Source organism: Vanellus vanellus (genome assembly GCF_965231255.1).
Source record: "Vanellus vanellus genome assembly, chromosome: 5".
Classification (NCBI taxonomy): Eukaryota; Metazoa; Chordata; class Aves; order Charadriiformes; family Charadriidae; genus Vanellus; species Vanellus vanellus.
Genome location: NC_138910.1, coordinates 77,147,727 through 77,170,532, shown reverse-complemented (window position 1 = coordinate 77,170,532; position 22,806 = coordinate 77,147,727). Strand labels below are relative to the sequence as shown.

General features: G+C 47.1%; 1 protein-coding gene across 1 annotated transcript; it reads left to right on the top strand.

The window, feature by feature from the left end:
• On the top strand, positions 1–22,319 carry FYB2 (FYN binding protein 2; the record flags this gene model as incomplete). The annotated part of the gene is made up of 20 exons (XM_082484071.1): positions 1–24; positions 1,674–2,445; positions 3,419–3,613; positions 4,721–4,754; positions 8,263–8,351; positions 9,112–9,140; positions 10,409–10,440; positions 11,328–11,403; positions 11,754–11,907; positions 13,631–13,757; positions 13,857–13,900; positions 14,174–14,243; positions 16,199–16,282; positions 17,594–17,622; positions 18,371–18,431; positions 18,989–19,081; positions 20,723–20,807; positions 21,114–21,270; positions 21,419–21,452; positions 21,908–22,319. 20 exons carry the CDS (start codon positions 1–3, stop codon positions 22,017–22,019), a joined length of 2,301 nt encoding a protein of 766 aa, XP_082340197.1. The 3' UTR covers positions 22,020–22,319.
• Positions 22,320–22,806: the final 487 nt, after the last annotated feature.

The window sequence follows — 22,806 nt, the reverse complement described above, 5'->3', positions numbered from 1 at the left end:
ATGGATGAGGGGCTGTGCGCTACGGTAAAGAAAATCAGTAAGGAGAGTTAAACAGCATTGAACTCTTCAACTGTTGCTGCAGCGCGTGCGAAAACTCGGAGCAATTGCATTAGGGCACCTTCGCTGCTTTATTTCCTGTCTGGCATCGCTGGAGGGATCGGGTACGTGTGGGATTATTTTTTTATTTTTTTTTTTCCCCCAAAATCTGATTCATCCTCCGTATGCCTCTGAAAACTCCCATTCCCATCGGCTCGCCGCTAGATTAGGCTGTCTGGGCAGCTTACGCGGCATCACGCTGCTGACCACTAATATGAAATATAATTGGAGCAATTCAAACCTCTCCCCCAAGGGTTGGTTCTTTACATCATGCGCTGCCCTGTGAAAGTAATAAAGTCAGTGAAAGGGGTTATTCAAGAGAAATTGTCAGTGTTTAATAAATCGTGCAATTAAATGCAATAAACCCTCAGTATGCTATTCATCTGTTCTGCCTTAACACTTAAGGCTGGGGCTTTTTTCAGAATAACGAAGTTCTGTCCTAGATAATTTTTTCCAATTTCCTCATTAGACAGGTTCTCGTGAAGCCTTACAGTTCTCCGCGCTGAACTAAGCTGCCAGAGTAGTGCACCTAATGTAATCATGGCATATAAAAACTTATAGAGCAGTTCAAGGACTTAAGTAGCTCGTAAATTTTTCTTCGTATTTTCTCCCTAGTTCAGTTCAGGGCTGAATTTAAGCCACAATATTGCAGCCAAAAACTGTGGTCCCCTTTCTCCAGCATGGGACGGTGAGATGCCCGGGGACAAAGACCTGAAACAACATGTTCTTTAAGTGCCCTTTTAAACTGTGCTGTCACTGATCAGCTCTCTTTGTTCCAAATCGTATATAACCTGGGGTCTGGTAACTGCACGGGAGAGGAATTGAGTATTTTAGCCTGTACTCATCACTGGACTGGGAGATGCTCTTGCTGTCCTGCATGTTTGATTTGTATGTCCTCTGCTTCATGGGGTGGGAACAGCAGCAAGGGGAGAAGCACCTAAAGAGCTATGGGGACACTGAGCTGAACCAACACAGTGGAGGAAGAAGATTTTGTCCCAGGGGTCATTTGGAGCCCACCAAGAAGGATGTTCGGTGCTTCTCTTCCCATGGTGGAGTTTTCTAGAGGGGGCAGGGGATGGACTGGGGATCTCTGGAACAGCATCGGCCTCTCCCCTGGCTGGTGCTTGTGTACTGAAAATCAAGTGCAGCGTTCCTGTCCATCAGGTGCATAAACGGTATTGCAGCACCTCTGCCGGGAAGCTCTAACATTCATTTTAGTGTTTGCCAGGACCTCCTGAGGGAGAGTCTCCAGCACTGGGTGATGTTGGGGAGCAGGACCCATCTCCTCTGTTCCTGCTGGCACTGCTTGGTTGTGTTCCCATGCTCTGTGTTTTCTGCTCCTGTGTTTTCCCCCTGTTTCTGCTCTACCGCCTTGATCAGCAGTGATTTGTGACCCTTTGGAGGATCCTCTGAATGAGCTAATTCTCGTCTCCTGCTTTAAAATTTTCACCAGGTTCTGCATATCCTTGGTGATTACTCTCTCTCTCTTTCTCTCTGAAATGATCATGGTCATATAAATTGCCTGTTGCCACCTCTGAAAGCAGATGTTTTGTGCTCCCCTCTTTTCCCCCTCCCAGGAAGGTGTGACTAATTTCAAAGCCCTACGAGCAAAATTTCAAAATGACTCCAACTTGGCCAGCAAGCTGGTGCAGCCACGCAAGAAGCCTCCCACTGAGATCGCACCCGAGCCCGGCTCTGGAGGTAACACCGTGTCCAACCCTCCGCCTCTAAGTAAGAGAGAAGTGGTAAAACTAAATCCCAAGGATGAACCTGCCCATCCTGCCTCCCGAGCCTCTGTGCTCACCCAGTGCAACCCCCTGGAATGGCCCCGAGCCAAGCTGGGTTGCAAGGAGCCAACGAGGCACAACGAAGAGCACAAAGGCACCGTCCCGGAGAAAGGGCTGAGTTCTCCCAAGAACGGTCCGGAGAAGCCTCTGCCATCCTATCTCATTGATCGGCAAGGATCAGCCCAAACAGCTCAAGAGAACCCTTCGCTCCCAAATTCTTTCCACCATACCCTACAGATCTGGGCGAAGACTGAGAAAGCAAACGTAATGCTGCCCCCAACCCAACGGGCAGCAAACTTATACGTGCACCCTTGCCCGGAGCAGAGGGCGACGCACGCTCCAGCTGTGTCTGGCGGCAACAGGATACGACCCTCTGGAAGCAAGCCCATGCTGGACTTGCTTGCCCAGAAGAAGGATGCTCTGCACAGCAGCGGGCCGGCTCTTCTCCAGCTTCCCAGAGGCCACAGTGGCTCTGATGGAGCTGCTGCTGAGAGCGCGGCATCAACGGCATTCTGCCGACTGGACTACCATGCACCGAGAAAGCAGCCTCAGCACCAGAAAGGTATAGTAAGCTGTACTCTTAACAATAAGCATATGAGTATGTATGTGTATAGGTGCTCTGACAGTGCGGGATACAGCAGATGAGGAGAAAAGCTGTTATGAGTTGGGACCCTTAAAGAAGAGGCCAAACTTGGCCCATTGAAGTGCTCCCTTCCTCCCTTGGGGGTCCTGGAGATAAAAAATGGGCCTCAAACTGCTGCTGAGCTCGGAAAAAAGGGCGGGCTCCCCTTCTCCACCAAATCTTTTAAAACTGACTTTAAGAAATCGTCCACGTTTTTAGAGTAGGATGAAGAGTGAGGACAGGGGAGTGTCTTCAGTTTTGGTCTGCTTTGGCCTTTCGTGGTTACAAGGTGAATGTGACTACAACCTGCTCTTCGGTTTTCCCACAGCCGTATGAAGGCTTGGCTTTGCCAAAGGCAAATTAAAATGCCTTAAACCCCAACTCCCCTCCTGCACCCTCCCAGCTTTGCAAAAGGTCATTTTTGAGCTCGGAGAGCGTATTCTCCTTGCAATATTTCTTACAGAAACCGGGCGCTAGGAAACGCGAATGCCACGAAGTTCTCCGTGCTGACGTCAGGCCGAGTGACGGGGCACTAAAAAAGATTAAGTCTTTGTTTACCCTGGAAAGCTACCTCGCTCGGGCTGTGTATGGAAAACAGCTACGCCACTAAATCCTGGCAGATTAAACTGTTATCGGTACAGAAAATTAGGCTAGTATTTTATAATCCGGAGGAAGGGAGCTGTCGAGAGCTGAGGCCCCAACACGGTTAACTTTGTAAAAATCGGTAAAAATGGACGTTTCCATGTACTTTTCCATTCTAACATGGTAAGAGCCCCGCTGTGTAACGGGGACGCTGAAATTGGGAGGAAGCGGAGCTGGTTAGAAAAGTCTGTCTAGCAACTAATGATCCTACATGGATTTTTTGCTTAAATGAGGGCTAATCACTGCCCGTCCTTGTGCTTCTCCGGAGCAGAATCAGAGCCTCCCTTCTGCCAGCCCGGAGCAGGAAAATGGCCTGACAGCCCCAGGAGCAAGTGGCCGAGAATTAAACCTCTCCCTTCAGCCGAATCCCTGGGTCCAGCTCCCGGGAAGCCGGCAAGACCCCCAAACTTTGATCTCAGCGCTTTCCGAAGCACCGTGCCTTCAGTCCGCAAAGGAAGTGAAACAAGTAAGAGATTTCTAGTCTTTGTCCCCAAACCTGTTATGCAGAAAATAATGAATAATAGTTTGCAGTTTATTGACGCCTATAAAGCCACCATGCCAAGCACGGGGAAATAAGATGTTGTCACTTGTTTCTAACGTCCTCCTCTAACATCAGAAAAAGCCCAGCGGTTTCAGTGAGACTGATTTTTGCTCTGAATCTGGAAAAGGGATCTGGTTTTCCAGGCTGGACCTCATCCCCCCCCAGTGCAGAAACCCGCTTCCCTCCCCAACTGCGGTGCGTTGTGAGCGCTTTACAGCTGGCTGTAAAGCAGCAGCAGCAGCTGCGTCGGCGGCGAGCTGATCTTTATCACTCCGCTTCAACGGGAAATGCCTTGACTCTGCAGCACACAACTGTGGGAGGGCACAATAAAATCGGTAGAAACCGGTCTGCTAATCCCTCCCCCCCCCCCCCTTCTGTTTTAAATACAACAGAGGGCAACGTCGTTAAATGTTCCAACATCAAGAAATGCAAAAGTTCGGTTTCCCATAATAAAACCCTATTGATGTTGCATAATAGAATATTCTGGACCGCTTATTCAGCTGCTAAATGGTGTTTCTATATAAATACAGGCTTAATTATAGCCAGATCTTTAGGCATAACTTCTGCTGAATTCAAAGGGAGCTGCTTTTCTAGGAAGGGCTCAGCTAAACTCTCTTTGGCTTTGCTGTGCCAGTGCTTATTGGTCTGCCCTGGCCTCGATAAGAATAAGAGGGAAAGAGAGAGGCTTTCACTGGAGCTCTTTTCTAATCTACTTGCCTTTTCTAAATGCATTCATTTGATGGAGGGAGCTAGTTACGTTTATATGTCATTGTCTCCATGCTCTCTAAATATTCCTCAATTATTGATCTCTAGAAAGCCTGAAGTTGTTGCCTGGAAACGTGAAATAATGACATATTAACATAGCCACATCCCCAGTTTCTGCTGGCAATGTTGTTTCACGCCTGCCTTTGTGTGCGGTGGGCTGCCTCAAGTAAGGGCCGTCCCCGTCACACCTCCCCATCGCTGCAGCCCGTGTTCTAGAAGAGAGCGGTCTTGCCTTCAAACGCTAATCCTCTGTGTGTTTGTGTGCAGCTGCTGATGAAGAGGATTACTTGACTCCTGAAAGGTAAGCGTGTGGCAAGGCACTGTGTGGCTCGTAGGAGACGGGAGCATCCCCATCCCATGATGCTGAAGCGTCTCAAGCTTGGGCAATCCCAAGCACAAATACAGACTGGGCAGAGAATGAATTGAGAGCAGCCCTGAAGAGAAAGACTTGGGGGTGTTGGTTGATAAGAAGCTCAGCATGAGCCAGCAATGTGCAATTGCAGCCCAGAAAGCCAACCTCATCCTGGGCTGCATCAAAAGAATGATGGCCAGCAGGTTGAGGGAGATGCTCCTGCCCTTCTACTCCACTCTGGTGAGACCCCACCTGGAGTACTGAGTCCAGCTCTGGAGCCCTCAGCACAGGAAAGACATGGATGTGTTGGATCAGGTCCGGAAGAGGGCAACAAAAATGATCTGAGGGCTGGAGCCCCTCTCCCGTGAGGACAGGCTGAGGGAGTTGGGGTTGTTCAGCCTGGAGAAGAGAAGGCTCCGGGGAGATGTTATAGCCCCTTCCAGTACTTAAAGGGGGCTACAGGAAAGATGGGTATGGAGTCCGTATCAAGGAGTGTAGCAGTAGGATGAGGGGTAACAGTTTTAAACTGGAAGAGGGGAGATTTAGATTAGATGGTAGGAAGAAATTTTTCACTCTGAGGGTGGAAAAGCACTGGCCCAGGTTGCCCAGAGAAGTTTTGGCTGCCCCATCCCTGGAGGTGTTCAAGGCCAGGCTGGATGGGGCTTGGAGCAACCTGGGCTGGTGGGAGGTGTCCTTTGCCATGGCAGGGGGTTTGGAACTCGATGATCTTTAAGGTCCCTTCCAACTCGAACCATTCTATGATTCCCGTGCAGCCTGGAGGGAACATCCCGCTTCCATAGGCAGTGATTTGCTGCAGCTTCGGGGATTGCGCGAACCTGCGTGGGAAACTCAAAGCTGTCTGGGATGACTTTCTCCTAAAGTAGAAAGCCTCCTCCCTATTTTCTCCTCTGAGCTCTTTAAGCAGCGTGGAGAGTCCTGCCGTGTGTCATTAGGTCCGGTTTAGCCGGTCGGAGGGAAAACTGCCAGTGCTTTGGTTGCAGCCGCCCACTGCGCGTTTTTTCCCTTCCTGTTTTCCATGTACTCAGACTCGGTGTTTTTAGAAAAGATACGCTTTTGAGAACAGTTGCTGAAACAAAGCCCTGACGTAACCAGCAGGTGTTGAGGGCTTTTTTCGCCAGCAGCGGAGGAGCTTCTCCTCCTGCCTGTTTGTGCAGCCACTGCCCTCCCTCCCCGTCCCCAGGACTTCGGCTGCCTCCAGATGCCGAGAGGAGATTTTTATGGAGCGGTGGTCCAAACTCGCTCACCAGAGCACGTGAGCCAACCGGTTACCAGGGGTGTCTGAAATGGCTCGGAAATCTTGCGGATGGAATTGGGTTTGTGTATGAGGGGATCCTGACTTTTGCTGGTACGTCTCTGACTGGTCACGAGTGGTTGCGTAGTGGTCCTGGTTCTGTGCCACAAGAACAGCCAAAGCGGAGGGAAAATATTCATATACATGTTTGGGTTTAGATGCATGAATGTACCGCTGGCAAAATGGGAAGCGGAACGGCTAAAGCAAAGCAAAATAAAAGATGAATTCTTGAAATACTTTCTGTGCCCAAACAACGAACTCTCGCAGCTAACGACACAGCAAGTCGTGCTTTTCACATCATGAGGTGTTCCCGTCAGCGCTGGCCGGTGTTTTGTTTAACTTTTAACCTGTACGTGTCAGAAGAGAACCGGTCAAAAAATAACCAGCTCCAAAGCTGTCATGCAGCACAAGGAAGCTGTCCTGGTAATACACTGCAGCAAGATTAGCTATCTTCCTCTAATGCTTTTGGTATGGTCTTTACAATAGGTCACTTGTTAAATATTAACCGTGTGATAACCGGGGAAATGAATTAAATGAACTCCAGCATAAAAGCAAAATCACGGAGGTTTGGGGGCAGCAATTCCCTCCCCTGAAGCCCAGAGGTGGGAGCCTCACCTGTAATGAGGTCTGGTCTCTTAGAGACGCTGACGTAGTTGTTTGTGCCAACTAATCTTGAGCTCTGATTCCTTGTTTGGGGATAAACGCTCTGACTTCACCGATGCTACTCAGAGATCCATCAACCCAGCTGTGTTTCAGGACTGGCGTAGCACTGTGGTGTATGGGAAGGGCTGTCTGGTGTCCGGCCAAGCTCTTGGGATGCTATTCTATCCCAGGGTTGGGCTGGCGACGCGAAGGGTAGGGGGGTTTTCCTGGTCTCCTCTTCCATAAGCGATGGCACTGGAGACAAAATACCCGTTTGTGGTATTAATGCAATACGTATATGCGCGTCCCCTTTGGTGGGACCTGGGTGTCCAAAACACGCTGTGGGACCAGCAAGCCAGCAGGCACTGCCCCCAGTGCTGGGGGGCTGCGGGGGAGAGCAGGGGGCTGGGGCAGCCCCGCAGCATTAGCATAAGCTTCTGCTTGACTTCAGCTGCCACTTCTTCTTCTGTTTTCTCTACTGTTAAAACGCACCTTGAGTTTCTGGTTCCTCTTGTTCTGGTTTGCAACAACTACTTAGCCCTTACTCTGCTGACGCTGAGCTGCGGCGGCAGGGTGATTCAAGGAAAACCAAACCCTCCCTGAAGTTTATTATGGACTTACTGTTAAAAGATGGAGGTTCTCACTCTACTAACTCTTCCTGATGCTCTTTCACCACCCTCGCCCATCCCCCGCGTGTCATGCAAGCTGCATCTTGCGCGTTTGCCACTTCCCAATACACTCCTGAGCTGCCGCAATCTCTGCCGCCGTGGGTGGAGGGGAAGCCTCGGGGCTTTGCCTGGGAGCTCTGGGAAGGCTTGGGTTTCTCTCTGCACCCGTTTCCAAACAAATCTAATTTGAATTTCTGGAGGAGGAAAGGAAAAAGGGGAATGAGGAGACGGGGACTGGGCTTTGAAGCCCAATACTTGAGGCTGTGCGGTGCTGCGGCTGCGACACCTCGCCTCCTCCCAGGGCTGGCAAATGCCACCCGCCGTGTCGGTGTGCAGCGTGTCGCTTGATAAGCTCGGGAGCAGGACCTTTATTTGTACCCTCTGATGTCTGTGTTTTCCCCTTCCTGTTTCCTTAAGTGAGAAACAGCATGCCGAACGGTGCAACTGCGTTGTTATTAATTTTTGAGTCGCTGTGGTAGGTTTGAAAGACGCTGCGCTCCGATTTCCTTACACTTTTCGTTCTGCTTCTACTTGAGGGATCACTGTAGGCAGAAGTCCATAATCCCAGTATGAAGTCCCCCTGATGTCCTTTGAACCCTATAAGGGCAGCCTGTCCCCCCAAAGGAAATGCAGTGGGGGACACTGAGGGGAAGCTGAACCCTGTGTCTGGCACAGGTCTCCTGTCCCTCCGAGGAGTTCCTGATTTCACTTTGCTTTCTTGAAGGCTCAGTATCAAAGCACTAGAATTCCTTGTCCTTACGATGAATAATTTTTTTCAGACTTCTAAACGGACTGGAAAAAAAAATCTCTCCTCTCTTTTCTCTCATCTTCTCAGTGCTCAACTTGAAGAGAAGTGTAATTATGAAGAAAGCCCGACGTACCTGAATCAGTCTGGGGACGCCACAACCTCGTGTGTCATTGAAGGTACTTTGCAAGGCAAGGTTGTGAGGTGAAATACATGCTATCTGGGATAAAACCCTTAAAAAAGGAAATAATACCGTTTCTTCAAGCTGAGAAAAGCAGTTGCACATTGGTAGGGGTGACCAAAGATGACTGTCAGTATCGTCCCTCTGCACACTGTATGAGGGCTTTGGAGCACAGAGAAAAAAGAATCACCGTTTTAGTGGTGAGATGGTGCCTACAGTAAAACCACAGTGGGGAAAAGTCATGAGATACTACCCATGTAGAAGAGAAAGAAAATAAGACAGTGAGGCAAACCTCAGCATCTTCTTGGGAAAGGGTTTTTTTTTCAGGGTACAGAGTTTTTCCATCGCCATCACTGTTTCTTCCCAGTATAATTTTCTCTGTCAGAGTTGCCACTGCTCTGCTTTTACTTTTTTCAAAGTTTCCCCTTTTGGGGGGAGGTTACTTTCTGCCTTGTGCCTTGGTTTTCTCTCCCATTGGAACAAGAGCCAAGCAACTTCCTTGGGGTTGCCCACCACGGCCCTTTCGGGTTTGCCCCAAGGGCTATGAAAACTGTGGCCAGCCAAGCTCGATGCTGCAGTCCTCTGGATGTAAGCCAACATTCAAACAGCAAATTGAAGGACCCTGGCCAGTAGGACATGGTGAATGTACTATGGTGAATGTGTGCCTGGACGCTGAGCACGTGGGCTGAAGTTGGGTTTTGCAACTTAAAGTGCAGTGACTTTAACACAGACTAAAAAGTAATACTTTTCTTTTCTAGTACCTAAGTCAGAGCCTCAAGAGCGCAAGGTAAGTCTCCTCACAGCTGGTTTTGATCTTTTGGGCTTGACTATACCATACATATTGTGCTTTCCTATCTTAGAGATTCTTGATACCTGTATTTCTTATCTGCCGAGTATATCTTTATGTGTGTTGTCTGTGAAGACTTTCAAAAAATAAATAAGAAATTGCAGAGGGGACGTGAGGACTAATGAGGTTTCCAAACGCACTGGGGGAGAGATTCAGTTCCCTTGACTTCCTCTGCAAACATGTAAGGAAGTGATAACACCACCTGGATGTTGGTGGTAGACCAAGTAAGCGTCAACCACCGATATCAAGATCATGAATTCTTGGAGGAAAAATCCACTGAATTGCTCTGGAATTTCCTGTCAAGGGTGGGCTGGTCCTTGTAATCCCTCTGTGAAGGCACAAAACCCAAACTGAGCCGGGTTCCTTCTCATGGCAACACGCTTCGAGCTTTGGCTTGTAAGCAAGGACAACTGTTGCGGGCATGACTGTACGGGTTTTCATCCCCCACTGCAGGGTTATCTCTGCTGCAAACGGTGGCCTGGCTCTTTTCATTTTACCCCGGCTACAAAGGCAGTGGCAGTTCACCTTGGGGGTGGAGATATCCTGCGGCGAAGGCAAGACAGTGCATTGCGCAGGGCGGGCATTGCTACAGCTGTCCCTAGAGAAGACCTGCTTGGCTGCACGGCCGAGCTCACAGCGGGTAGCTGGGCTGGGAGAACATGTCACCTCATGCCAGGAGATGATCATCTACTGGGTATCAGTTCTGGTTCTGCTAAAAGAGGGGGAAATTACTCTTTGGAAAACGTCAAACTCTACTTTCACGTCCTGACTTGCAAAGCAATCAATTTATCCAGGAAATAGCACAGGTTTCCAAGTGCACTTATCTGGGCATGATTTGCAGAGACATTCTCTGGCTTGGCTGTAGTCTTATTTTACGGTAGCTTGGAAACTCTTTACTTAATAAAAAAACCCTTCCTCCTCTTCTGTAAACTCTCCAACCTGTAATTGCTTTCGTTCTGACCAGTAGCTTCATTGGCCTGATCCCTTGCACTGCTATATTATCCCTACATAGTTTGTCAATATGTGTATCCCCTGTCCTGCAAAGTAGAGGAAATATCCTTGTCTGATGACTATTCCAAACGTAAAATGCTTCTGGGCTTTCTAAAGAAATATTTCTTTCAATGCTATATGACAGCTGAGGCCTTGTATAAAAGCTTGACTGCTGAGACAAGCACAGTGGCTGAAGGCTTTCCTCTTCTTTATTCTAGAAACAGAAGACATTTTTATTTGCCAAATCCAGGTAATTTCCTTTCCTTTCTCTCAAGCTTCTTCTAACCCCACAGCTAACCCAGGTTAGGGTTAGAATATTGTAACACTCAGTAAATAGAAAGAAATTTCATATATTTCATGACCAGAACAAGGTAGATAATGATGCTCTTCTGTGTCAGCACTCATGGTTTCTAAGATTATTTTCATTCTAAAGCGTATCTGGAGGGGAGGTTTTCTCTCCTCTGGCACACGCACACAAAAAAAACCCCAACCATTGTCTTTTCCTACTGAAACCTGAACTCTTTCAGTATGAGAAGGGAGGGAAATGAGACTCTCAAACCGGGACGCCAGATTCCAGGTCCAAAGCTGTGTGGTAAAGGCAAGGTCCACACTGAATTTCACCCTATAAATGTCACATTTCAAACTCCTTGCAGTGTATAATCACTGTCACTGGCTGAAGGCTGTTTTTTCGATGGAGATTGAAGAATCATGTGATAAAAGGGGGTCACTTCCCTGGGAAATGTTGTGATGCTGGAAAAAAGGTACCATGTCCTGCCTCCCGTTGCTGTATCTTCTTCCCTAAATTGCAATATAGTATGCTGAGAGGCACATCTTGTCAACCGGGTACCACCACTGGCAAAGGGAACGAACTTGTCCATTCCTGCTACTAGAAAACAATTATCTTAGTTTGTCTCTTTTCTGAGAGTGATTGCCATTACCCCAAAGTATTTAGTGGCCTTTAGATTTGGATTTGCCCCTACTTTTAGTATTGGCGGTCTTTTCGGCGTCTGCCTTATTCAGACGGAAAATGAGCTGCTTATTTGTGCACACTCATGAAGCAAGCTGTCCGTCTGTGACTTTGCTGAAGTGTCTCTGTTCCGAGATGTCTCTCATTTCTGAAATTTTCAGTTCTGGAAGAGCTGTAATAGAGGATGAAGAAGAGGAAAAAACAGGTCTTGAAAGAAAGAAAGAGGAAGGAAACAAAATTTTCAAGGTATCGTATCCTTGGGATTACTTTTAATAATTACTGTGGGATGTCTCTTGTCCTTCTAGCCTCCCTCTCTTCAGGAAACAGTTGACATTTGAGTCATTAATCACCCTTTTTTTTCTGCCTTCTCTTTTGCCTGCTCATTGCTCAACTGCTACTGCCTAAAAGGCAGCAGGTAGCGCTGCCAAGCAGGACTTATGTCTACCAGAAATCCCTGATGGAAGAGGGCATGAAACTGTTTTAACTCCACAGAAAAATAACGTATTTTTATAGACGTATATACGTAAGTTTTATTAGCTTATATTAGAAAGCTGTTTCTAAAGACTGTGTTGACCAAACCAAATACCTGATCTCAGACAGGTGGAAATGAATACATGTGTCCCAATAACCAAACCAAAGAAGATGGTAGAGGTGGGATGGAGGTGCCACAAGCGAAGCAGGATGTGACCAGCACCCAGACGGCAAAGCATCCTACCCCACAAGGGCTGGCAAAAGACGGAGCGGAGTTCTGTGAGTATCTCATTGCGCTGTTGAGTGTTTCCTCAATTCTTGGTCCCATCTGTTGCCCAAATGTCTCTTCCATATGGGAAATAATGTTAAATTTGGATGCAACTCTTGAACCTATTTAGTTAAACCAGGGCAAAAGGTTGCAGGCACATTTGTATTCTGGTCTGAATAATTTATTTTGGCTTTGCAAATAGCTTCCTAAGTTGGTTAACCATCTGCATAACTCAAACCGAGGTGTTTGTTTTTCTAGCAGACTGCCCTTATCCGAGGGAGCTGAAATCCATCTCCTCTGCTTCTCATAATTTATTGAGTCTCAGAAAAGGGTTTGGCTGAGGCTTGTGGTAGAAACACACGTGAGCAGGATGAGAGCCTGAAGCCTCCCCCTGTCTCTTATTAAGATGGATGGTGGCTCCTTGCTCCATCTTCTTAGTAGTTCCAGTGAGCCTTTTTCTGACTTTGGCCTCTTTCTGTCACGATGCTCTGAGATAACATCTGGAGCTGGTGATGTGCACCTTAGCTGCACAATTAAACCCAGTTGTGCCTCCTCTGTAAACACTGTTTTGCAGCTTCAGGTGTAAGTGTGCATGGGCTCTACTCTGCAAAGGCTTACTCCTGCCTCTGCGAGCCCTCAGTGTGATGTGGCAGCATTTCAAAGACGAAAGCGAGAAAAGGAGCTCCGTTGGGTCCTGCGGACAGACCAGGGGTGCGAAGGAGGAAGTGTAAATTGACTGTGGCTGTGGTTGTTGTTATTGGTGTGGTCCTCGGTTGGTTTTTTTTTTTTTTATTCTTATTATTATTTTATTTTAAATCACTTCACAATAATTTTCTGGGTTGGTGTCTGTTTTTGTAAGAAATCCTGCTGGTTTGCTTGACCTTTGAACAGCTGGAGGTAATTTCTGTTAGAATTTTTTTTAAAAAGTGTTCATGGTGAGCTTCCTGCTATTGCTTCACCAGAGAGGCTGCTTCGGAGAACCGTTTGGTTCCCCCCCTCCCCACGACCCCATCCTTTCCTTCTTCATAGGGGTTTGAATGTTTTGCAGAGATTTGGGTCAATACCTAGACCACATTGTGGTGGTGCATGTTTCTGGTGCGTCTGTGTTCATTTAGAAACACTGTCTGCTTTTATTTGTGTGGCTGCATTTCTACATTATTCCAACTCTCTTAAACTAGTTTTAGGGATTTAATATTGCCACTTAGCAGAGTCCTCCAGTAATAATCTTTTTCTTACCTCATGAGGTGCAACCCTCATGCTCTCTTGCGGCCCTTGGTGAAATAATCTCTGGGACACTCTCTCTCCTTGTCTCCTTTCTGAGATGTTGATTTACAGGTGTATTCCCAATGGACTGGCTCGTTATTTGGATCTTAGCATCTCCACCAACTGTGCTAAGCCCTCACTTCAGTCACTCTGCAAACATCCATGAATAGTCTCTTGGGATGTTTTCTGGTGAGGAGCATTTGGGTCAGAGCTGCCACAACTGAGAATGTCGATGGACATTTTAATTTTTATTAACCTGAAATATTTTAAAACTTTAATATGTTTTAAAGTTAAATGCTTTTCTTTCTCAAAGTGGATCAGAGCAGCAACTTTCCTGGTCTCCAGGAATGGAAAGTACATCCGTAGGCTCTTATTTGTTGTGGCATCAACTGTTGTCCTCAACAGTTGTCTTTTCCCTTAGGGAAGTTCCTCAGAAAAGCTTCAAAAGCAAAGGTCCTTTCTCGTTTCCAGCGCGCTGTGTGTATGTTGGTGGTCCAAAGCCTGCGATAGAAGCAACAGCCTTGAGCCAAAACACTTCGCCCTCTCTGCAGACACCGGAGGAGATATACGATGACGTGGAGGAAATGCAAGATAGACTGTAAGTATGGACTTGGGCTCTTTGCAATGGATGTGTCAATGAAATGTCTTTTAAAACCTACTCTGCAGCACATCCCCATATAATATTTCTGTCCTTTAGCAGCCAAGCGTCAGATGCCTCGAGTCAGTTTGCGTCAACCAGCAGTAAGTGCCGCACATGGGGAAGTTCAAACGGGAGCTGCTTTTAATTTGGGATGGTCCCTGGGAGATGACATCTATAGTGTCTCCTTCTGGCCAGGTTGCTCTAAATTCCCGTTAAAACCAGTGGGGAGCAACGTGTCTAGCATGGAATTCATTTGAGTAACCTTGAAGCCTCTGTAAGACTAAAATGTAATGGCCTGGGTGCAATTTGTCAGCGAACCTCACCTCATTGCTACTGAACCGTGGTTTGTGATAATGGCATGCCTTGGTTTGAAGTTTCAGGAAACAGCTATGAAGAAACGTATGAAGATGTTGAAACTGGGGGTGATGATCCAGCAAAACCGGAGTAAGTCGCAATTTCTCAGCCTGCATTTTGAAATACTGACCATGCTTCATTAATTTCACATGCCAGGTACTGGCTGGAAGCCTTTTTTTTCCCTGATGCAACTGCAGAATAGTTGTTGCATGGGTGGGTTTCTTCCCCCTCTTCCTCCCTCTTTCCCCTTTGGCTGCCACTTACGGAACAAAAAATATTCGCCAAAAATTAAACCCCTAGGCTATGAGGCTTTTCTATTAGAGCTTGTAGCACTCTCCATCCATTGGAAGCACTCCCCTTACGGACCTCTGCTTGCATAAAACACACAGGACAGTCTTGCTACCCTTCTCCTCATCAAAAGCGCTGCTCAGCTGTAGCTGAGAAACGGCACTTTTTTTTTCTGTGTGCCAAAAGAGGTAACGCTGGAGGGACAAATGGGGACATTGTCCCCCCCCCAAAAAAGGGACAAATAGCGCACATTTCAGATCATAGGAGGTTGGAAAGCTGAAAGGAGCCCAGGCTGTGAGCTAATGCGTGCAGCCAACGTGCTGTAACTAACTTGCGACCTGCTCTTTTTTATGTACCTTCTCAAGATATTTGCTTCCACAGGGTGTGTTATAAAAGCAATGGGTTTTGCAGCCTCAGGTTTATACGTTGCCTGAGCTTCCCGAATGTATTAAGAGGTGAAACGTGAAGCTAGTCGTCTTTTTACTTATTACCTTTGTGCGGTTCCCTACCCTCACGCAGTAAAAGATTTCCTGCATCCCTTTGTGAGAAACAGAGACAGCCTTTGGGATGCTGCACGCAACTGCTTGGAGCGCATCTGGTGGCTCTCTTCTCGGGAGCAGTGTGGGAGGAACGATAAGGTGTTGCTGTACATCTGCTTTTCCCTTACGGATGTGAGACTCGTACTGGTTTGCATCTGGCTTCCAGTCTAGCTTATGTGTGCACGTAGAGCCTGTGTGTGCCGGAGAGGGGAGAAGGTGTGGGAAACGTGGAGCCCTGGAGGTGACTGGGCACTTATTAAAAGGTGAAAGTGGCATTTGTCTGCAAATTGTCCGTGGGAGTTGAGTGGTGGAGGTGCATGACCTTCTGCAGTCAGTGGGTAGTGCGTTGGCATCTGCATGTGGCTCCTGGACCAACCGTGCGTGTCCCACATCGCTGGGAAGCGTACCCAAGCCTCTTCTGCGCCTCTCTGCCCACGGGTACTGAACAGCAGCAGAAATTAAACCCTGTTGCTTATTCACAGAGGAGCAAGTGCATCTTGCCGGGTTTGCAAGGGAACTTCACGAGAAAGCTAGGGTTGGGACCAAATTCATGGCGTTCAGAGGTCAGCGTCTTAATCCCCAAAGCAGTCTTTTTGTAGTCTCTCTATTGATCCCACATGCAGGATTAGGCGTGCTGATACACACAAAGTATTTGTAATAGTACTTGCGCACGGGTAATGTCCCCCACGTGAGGATCTTGGTTCTTCACAGTTACTTTGTTAGAAAATCGCTGTGTAGCTTTGCAACCCCCCGTAAGCTTCAGAGAGGAGTGTGTGTAGTGGAACCTCCTTCTCAAGAGCATACACAATAGAAATGTGTGATGAAGGGTGGCACAGACAGATGCTCCTGATGTCCCCCTTCAATGCGCACTGCATGCGTCTTTTGTCCCTTTCATCGGGGATTTTTACTCCAAAGAAACCCAGGGCATTCCGTAGTTGTTGGGTCAGAGGAGGACAACTTCATTTAACGCAGAGAAGTGTAAAGCTAAGCAAAGGTTTGAGCTTGGACTTTATAATTAAGCACCTTTTGCCGTGTTGGTGCCTATTCCCATTGAATCCATCCATCTGCATGACGCTGTTAAGTCTTAAAGCCTACTGCTGAGCTGAGGGCTGAGGGCTGCTGACCTTGCTGTACCTGCTTCAGGATCTCCGGAGCTATGAGCTCTCACTTCAGTGCCTTGTGCCTCTTCAGTTTAAAACCTGTTTCTCTTTTGGACAGAACAGAAAAGCAAAAAAGATTTGGAAACTTGTTTAAGATAGAAAAGTTGAAGCTGAAGAATATCAAGTTAAATGAAAACTTAAGGTAAGAAAATATTGGTTGTCCAACCCCTTCCCGCCTCCAAACCTGAGCATTCATATTTGCAATAATTTGAGAGCAGGAGCTCTAGGAGTAAGGAATACAGCTTTATTGGGAAAGTTATGCCAAAAGTGCTTCTATCAACTCATTAGGAGCTGCTCTGGCAGATGTGACCAATAGCCCATCTGTGCAGCTTCTCCGAAGTGTCTGGCATCTACGGCAGTTGGTCCTACAGCAGTGTCCAAGCTTTCGTAGGCTTTCTGCTGCCTTTGGTATCTTTCTGATACCTCGGCGTGATGCGGGCACGCAAGGGAACGCAGAAACGTGACACCTGCTGCCTAGACCTGTGGGCCAGGATTCAGAAAAGGCTTGCTGATGTGGCTCTGAAGGGTTGAGTGTTTTTATTCAAAGTATCATTTATAGTCAAGGTGGCGACAGCATCTGCTGAAGAAGTCTACTGTTGAGTCTGTAGTCCAACAAGTCAGGATAGGGGATATTGTGTAACTTCCTATAGTGCCCTTTTGGGGACTCTTACTTTAATATTCAAACTCCTGGTTAAGGTTCCACGGAAACTGCCTTTTCCTGAAGTGCACAGTAGCCGCCTGCAGAGCCCGTCCTCCCCGGCTGCCAGCGGGTGCCTCATCCTGTGCACGGTGCCCGGAGGCCAGGAAAATGCTACTTTTTCTTATTTCTTTGGAAATTTCAGATTAACCCTTTCCTCTTTTACCTGAGGAAGGTTTGTTTTATTCAAAAGCCTTTTCACGCTATGTGCTCTGCCGTGGCAGTGTCTCCTTCCCGCATTACTGCTAAATATCATTATAGGGAAGGAGCCACCAGGTTTCATGCCTTTCTCCTGTCACAAAGAGCCCTTAAAGCTCCCGCAAGCATCTCAGATATCTACAGTCATTTCCACATTTAAATTCCTGGGCAACGCATGATATTGGCAGACTACAAGGATGGAATTACTACTGACTGCAGTTACCAACTGTCCACCAACCCTCTAACTACTCGGAAGGGGTGAACGGTGGGCAGGAGGAGGGCGCTTTTGATGATTTGGACTGTTCTTGGGGTGCAACGGAGATGTCATAACCTGCTTGATGAACAGATGGCTCTTGTTGCTGCCGGAGGATGGAGATGCTGATTTAGCAAGGGATGCAATTCTGGCAAATGTGGTTGGTGTCACGGAGCTCGTGCACCTAGACGTACCGCCATCGCTTCAGCCGCGAGCACTGCCTGCTGCCAGCTTGTTGGTGTTCATGGCTTTTTGGGTTATCCTGATGTGCAAACTTGTTTCTAAAAGCCTCTTTCTATCCACAGATTGTTTTCCATTTCGGTACCAAATTTAGGTAAGCAACATACGTGCATCTAGCTCTTGGGGATTTGTGTGTGTGTATGAAGAGGCAAATGTATTGCGCAACTGAAAAACAACTTTAGGCATTGTGCCTTTCTCAAAATCATGTAATGTGGCAGTGTTAGCTTTGAAGACTTGATAGAGATGCTTGTGCTTCGTTTGAGGCTGTGTGTTTTACTTATTTTTGGGTGGTTTTCTTTGAAGATGAGCATTCCTCTCGCAGATCTGAATATATTTAGGAAAGCCATGTGCGAAGCGGTCCACGCTGAGCCACTGCTCCCGGGCCGGTGGTGGTGCTCAACAGCCGACTGTGCTCTGGCAGCTCTCTGAAACTTTGCTGCTTATTGCTGCCTGCTGGAGGGACGAGTTCATGCCTTGTGTGAACGGAGGTGGATGCAAAAAACTGTCCCCACTAATCAAGCCTTGAGAAGGTGCTGGAGCGAACATACCCATGTCCGGGCTGCAGTGCGAAGCTGAGGCTTTGCTGCATCCCTGCAGCTGGATGGCCAAACCCATCCAGAAAACTTGCCCACAAACACAACTCACAAACCCAAGCATCCTGCCTTGTGCTGGAGTTTTGGCTGGTTTTCAGAGTCCCGAGGGTCTTCCTTTCACGTTGCCTTGGCCCCTTTGGGTTGAGCGACTAGCAGCAGCCCCAATCTTCCCCTGCAATCCATCACTTCGAATACCAGGCTCCGAACGACAGCTCCTAATAATTTTCTCTGCTCCATTTTGGTTGACAGCGGCTGTTTCCCAGGAGGACATGGTGTACGACGATGTCGAGGCAGGGCAGAGGGAGGCGAGGTGAGGAGGGTGCCCTCTCCTGGGGCTGGCCTGGGGCCAAGGAGATGTTCTTCTTGGCACAAACCTGTGCCCTGGGCAGCCTGCGGTACTGCAAGCCACCGAGGGTCGTGAGCCGGTCGGGATTCCATCCAGGTGCCCTCCCCATATGTGTTTAATTTGGCAAGGAGCATCCCGCAGAATGTTTCTTCAATGTTACCTAGTTAGTGCCAGCGACGTGAAAAGGAGAGAGCTGCTCCCTGAAACACATGAAAATTCAGATAGTTTTCCTAAGGAAGGAAAACTCCGGCTCCCAGACCCGATAATCGGCCCCGTCCTGGCAAGCTCCTTGTCAGAAAAATTACTTTTAATAGGAACAGCATGTCTCGATGTCTTGCTGCCAGATGATTGTGGCGGCGGCGCGTGCTGGTATAAATCGCAGCAAGTGTTTGCGTTTCAGTGGTGGTTGCAGGGGGAGAGAGGGAGAAAAATCACAACTTTGTAGGTACACGGGTCTGGGCAGGGGACGCGGTCTGCTGGAAAATCTTGAATTTCTGCCTGGCTCTTTCCCCTCCTCTCAGGGAGAAAGACGACAAGCACAAAACCTGGATGCCAAGATTTCTGACGGCGAAAGAGGATAAGGACCAAAGGAAAAGCAGCAACGATGTGGAAAGGTCTTGATTTCCATTCTATGTTTTCCCGTGCTGTCTAACTTTGTGCGCGGGATTTGCGGGAGCGGGATGCCCCTGATTGCGCACACGTTTGGGTTTGGCTGCTGCTCCAGGGCCCTTTCCCTTTGAACACAGCTTTCGGGAAACTTTTTGCAGAAAATATCTTGAGGGCACAACAAACTCTTGGATCTGAACTGTGAGCAAGCGGGAGATACCCTTGAGGGCCTCATCCTGAAGTTGTATCGTGTCTTCCCACTTGGCTGACACTAAAAGATGCTACTTGCTATATATTTGGCTGCTTTTCTGCCCCAGCCAGTCCCATTCCTTCCTTAATTGTGCCTTGATTAAATGTTTGATCTCCCTGGATCAGCTATTGCGATTTTGGCAAACGCACTGTGTTTAGAGGCCCTGTACACAGCATATGTACTTGCCTATATAATTGCCCGTGTGCTGCCCTTGACCCGGTTTTAAAGTATTTATTTCTTGGGTCTTCTTCTTGCAGTTGGGTTTATTGCATTCCTTTTGCTATGGCATTTGTGCCTAAAAGCACGAATAAAACTTTTTGTTACCAGTGCTGCGAAAATTCACATGGATGTAGGAATTTTCATTTCCCTTTTAAGAGCAGAAAAACGTGCATTGCAATGAGCTTTTTTCATGACCCAATACCCAGGACTACAAACAAATGCAAATCAGAAATCTATTTTATGGGTCCTTACCACAGACTTCCTGCATGGGGTTGCCTAAACACCCCTTGTTGTGTCGCGCAAAGTCATGCGTATAATTTTACAGACTATCAAGAAGCCGATGCAATTTCATCTGTTCCTTAGAGATCGCAGGTCCCCCAGGCTGAGAGTGCCAAGGAGGAATCTCTTCACAGCTTAAAAGTCCGTAATTTCAGCTCTTGTTTCCCCTCCTCTTCATTTTAAGTGTGTGAAAGTTAGCCAAGGGTGAATGATTCATCGCAAGCAGGTGTTTTTTGTTGGTTTGGCTGTTGTTTTCCCCTGTCTTAGTTTTAAAATGAATGTCACAGTTGGCATTTCATGTACAAACCAGAAAGAGTGGCATCTCCATACCCAGGGAATGCCCCAGCACGAATGGCCATGGCTCCCCTTGAGCTGGTTAGAAGAGCTTGTTTTTCACTTTATGGTGCCATACAAATGTCTGCTTGGGGGACTTTCTCCCCCACGTTCTAAAAAAGCAACAAAAACCTGGAGAGCTCTCTCAAGCCCCCCTTCCATAAATGACTCAGGATGAAAGTTATCTGGGGACCCTTTATGTTTGAATATAAATAAAACCAGAGGGAGACAAATTCCTGGGGGGAAAGCGAATTGTTGACTTGTATAAAAACACGACTGATTTGAAACACTTGATAGAGAGTTTGTTTGTTCCCACGCTGCTCAGCGAGAAAACAGTTATTCCAAATGGAGATAGAAAATGGCTCAAGCTATGCTCACCAACAGGTTGGAGTTGTATATTCATCCTTTTATGAAAAATAGCGATGTGAACGACGTATTTTGCTCTTCCAAGAGTTCATTGCAGGCAAGACCGGACTTAGGCTCTGGGTGGCATTTTCCAGTGTGCCAGTGGTTTTTTAACTGGAGCTCAGAGGTGTGTGGATGTCTCTCTCTCTCTCTCTCTCTGCAGAAATATCTTCAAAGTCAAGAAGAGTAATGTGGAAAAAAGCAAGAAGATGGAAAAAGAAGAGAAGATTTTTAGAAAAACATTTATGGTACGTGTCTCTTTTTAGAGGCTTAGCTGTGTCAGAGGAGGAAAGCAGCCATGTGTCGTGCTTGAGAGATGCACGGTGGAAAGCTGTTGGTCCTTATCTAGGCTGGAAGAGATGTCCCACTGACCTGCTGCCTTCTCCCCTAATCGAGGGTCTTCATCAAGCCCATTGCTGTTTTTTTCCCCCCTCTTCAGCCCCAAGCAGAGCCTCACGACCCATTCTGAGATCTCTTCTCTCCATCCGTCCCCACTGCCCTTAAAGACATCGCACATGACTCTAGAATTAACTCCTCCTTTTATTTCTCTGCAGTATGATAAGGAGATCAATGTCATCAACACAGCCACTGCCGATTGCTCGGTCCTCAGTAAGAGGAGAGTTGATCTCCCGGTCACAGCTGGAGAACAGCTGGATGTTATTGATGTCACGGAGGGCAGTGCAGTGATTTGCCGCAATTCGGAGGGCAGATGTAAGTTTGCAGAAAGTCTCTGGCATGGGTGGTCACTTTTCAATCCAGTTTTGAGGGGGAAGCAACAGTATGTTCTTTGTATTTAGCCACTGCGACTTTATTTGCTCAGGACTTTACTAATTCACTTCTTTTTCCCCCCTTCTCTCAGATGGGTATGTTCTAGTGGAGCATTTGAACTTCAGGTAAACTCAGATTTTGTTTATTATGATGCATATTTTCTTCTCCTCCCTGTGTATAGATATTTGAGATGTGGAGAAACGTACTTAAAACTTCTGAAGGCAGGGGAAGGTTAATGTAAACAGCCAGTATTAAATATTAAATAAGGATTTCCAGTTTCAGTCTGCTACTCTGCTGTTATACAGGTTTCCAGTCCAACTGCAGCTAAAAAAAGCCCCGTCCAGTCATGACTTGTCTAAATTGGAGATTCTTGACTTGCCTTCAGATATGCCATATTAATTCACATCTGCTGCAAACATGGGCCACTCGGTGTGCATCGCCTTGCCAAAACACGCCCTCAAATCCCTTCCTGCGATATCATTTCCTTGCATGCTCATGCATAATTGATACGAAGGAACCTCGTATTGCCCAGGTGCCCGTTGCTGTGAAACTTTCTGGTTTTTTTGGTTTTTTTTTTGAGACAGACAGTACTGACTGCCCCGAGAGCTGCTCTCCCCTGGAGCATCCCTGAAGGTCACTGTTGCTGTTCTCGCATCCGTGAGAGTCCACGTTGGTCAACTGTAGAGAGCTGATGCGATTGTAAATAAAATTTTATTTTTTATGTTTACACTGTTAAACGTGTAAGAGTTCTTTCCTTTTTTTTTTTTTTTTTTTTTCTTCTCTGCTATTTAGATCATGTCTTCCCTGATTAGCTCGACGTTCGTTTTTTTTCAGGATTTCTCACTTTTTGGAGTACTTTGTGGGTCAGCTCTGAAATGCTTGTAATGTTTCTGCCTTTGCATGAAAAAAATTGCGCATTTAGTTGCTCCATCTCGTTACCGCCTGTTTTAGGTGCTGGAATTGCAAGGCCCCCCGAAAGATTTGCTTTTAGAAAGCAAACCGTGTAAATATGAACTGGGTTTGGTCTTGACAAAAGTATCGAGACGAGAAGTAAGGACCGCCTCTCTTGCTGGGTTGAATATATAAAATATTGGAAAAACTTGACTCATTTCTTGCCAAAAAAACATTAAAAAAGAGTAAATAAAGCATTCAGTCAAAATTGACTTTATTTTTCTAAGCTAGCTTAGGCATCCCAGATATGTAAGGGCTGACTCCCGGCTCCCCCCGCCTCGCGGCAGCAGGCAGTTACCCAACAGTTGCCCCTGTGTTCGGGCTATTCTCCGCTGTGGGCCCGGAGGCCGATCAGCTTATTTTAAGAAAAAACGCTCCTAAACATAGGAAGAGAAATATAAATTGCTAATGGCAATTCTCCTCGCTCTATCCAGCGGATACCTTTTCGAAAACAGAAAAATGTGGATAGTTTTTACATGGCTTTGGAAGAAAAAAAAACAAACAAACAACTAAATATGAGCGTAGTGT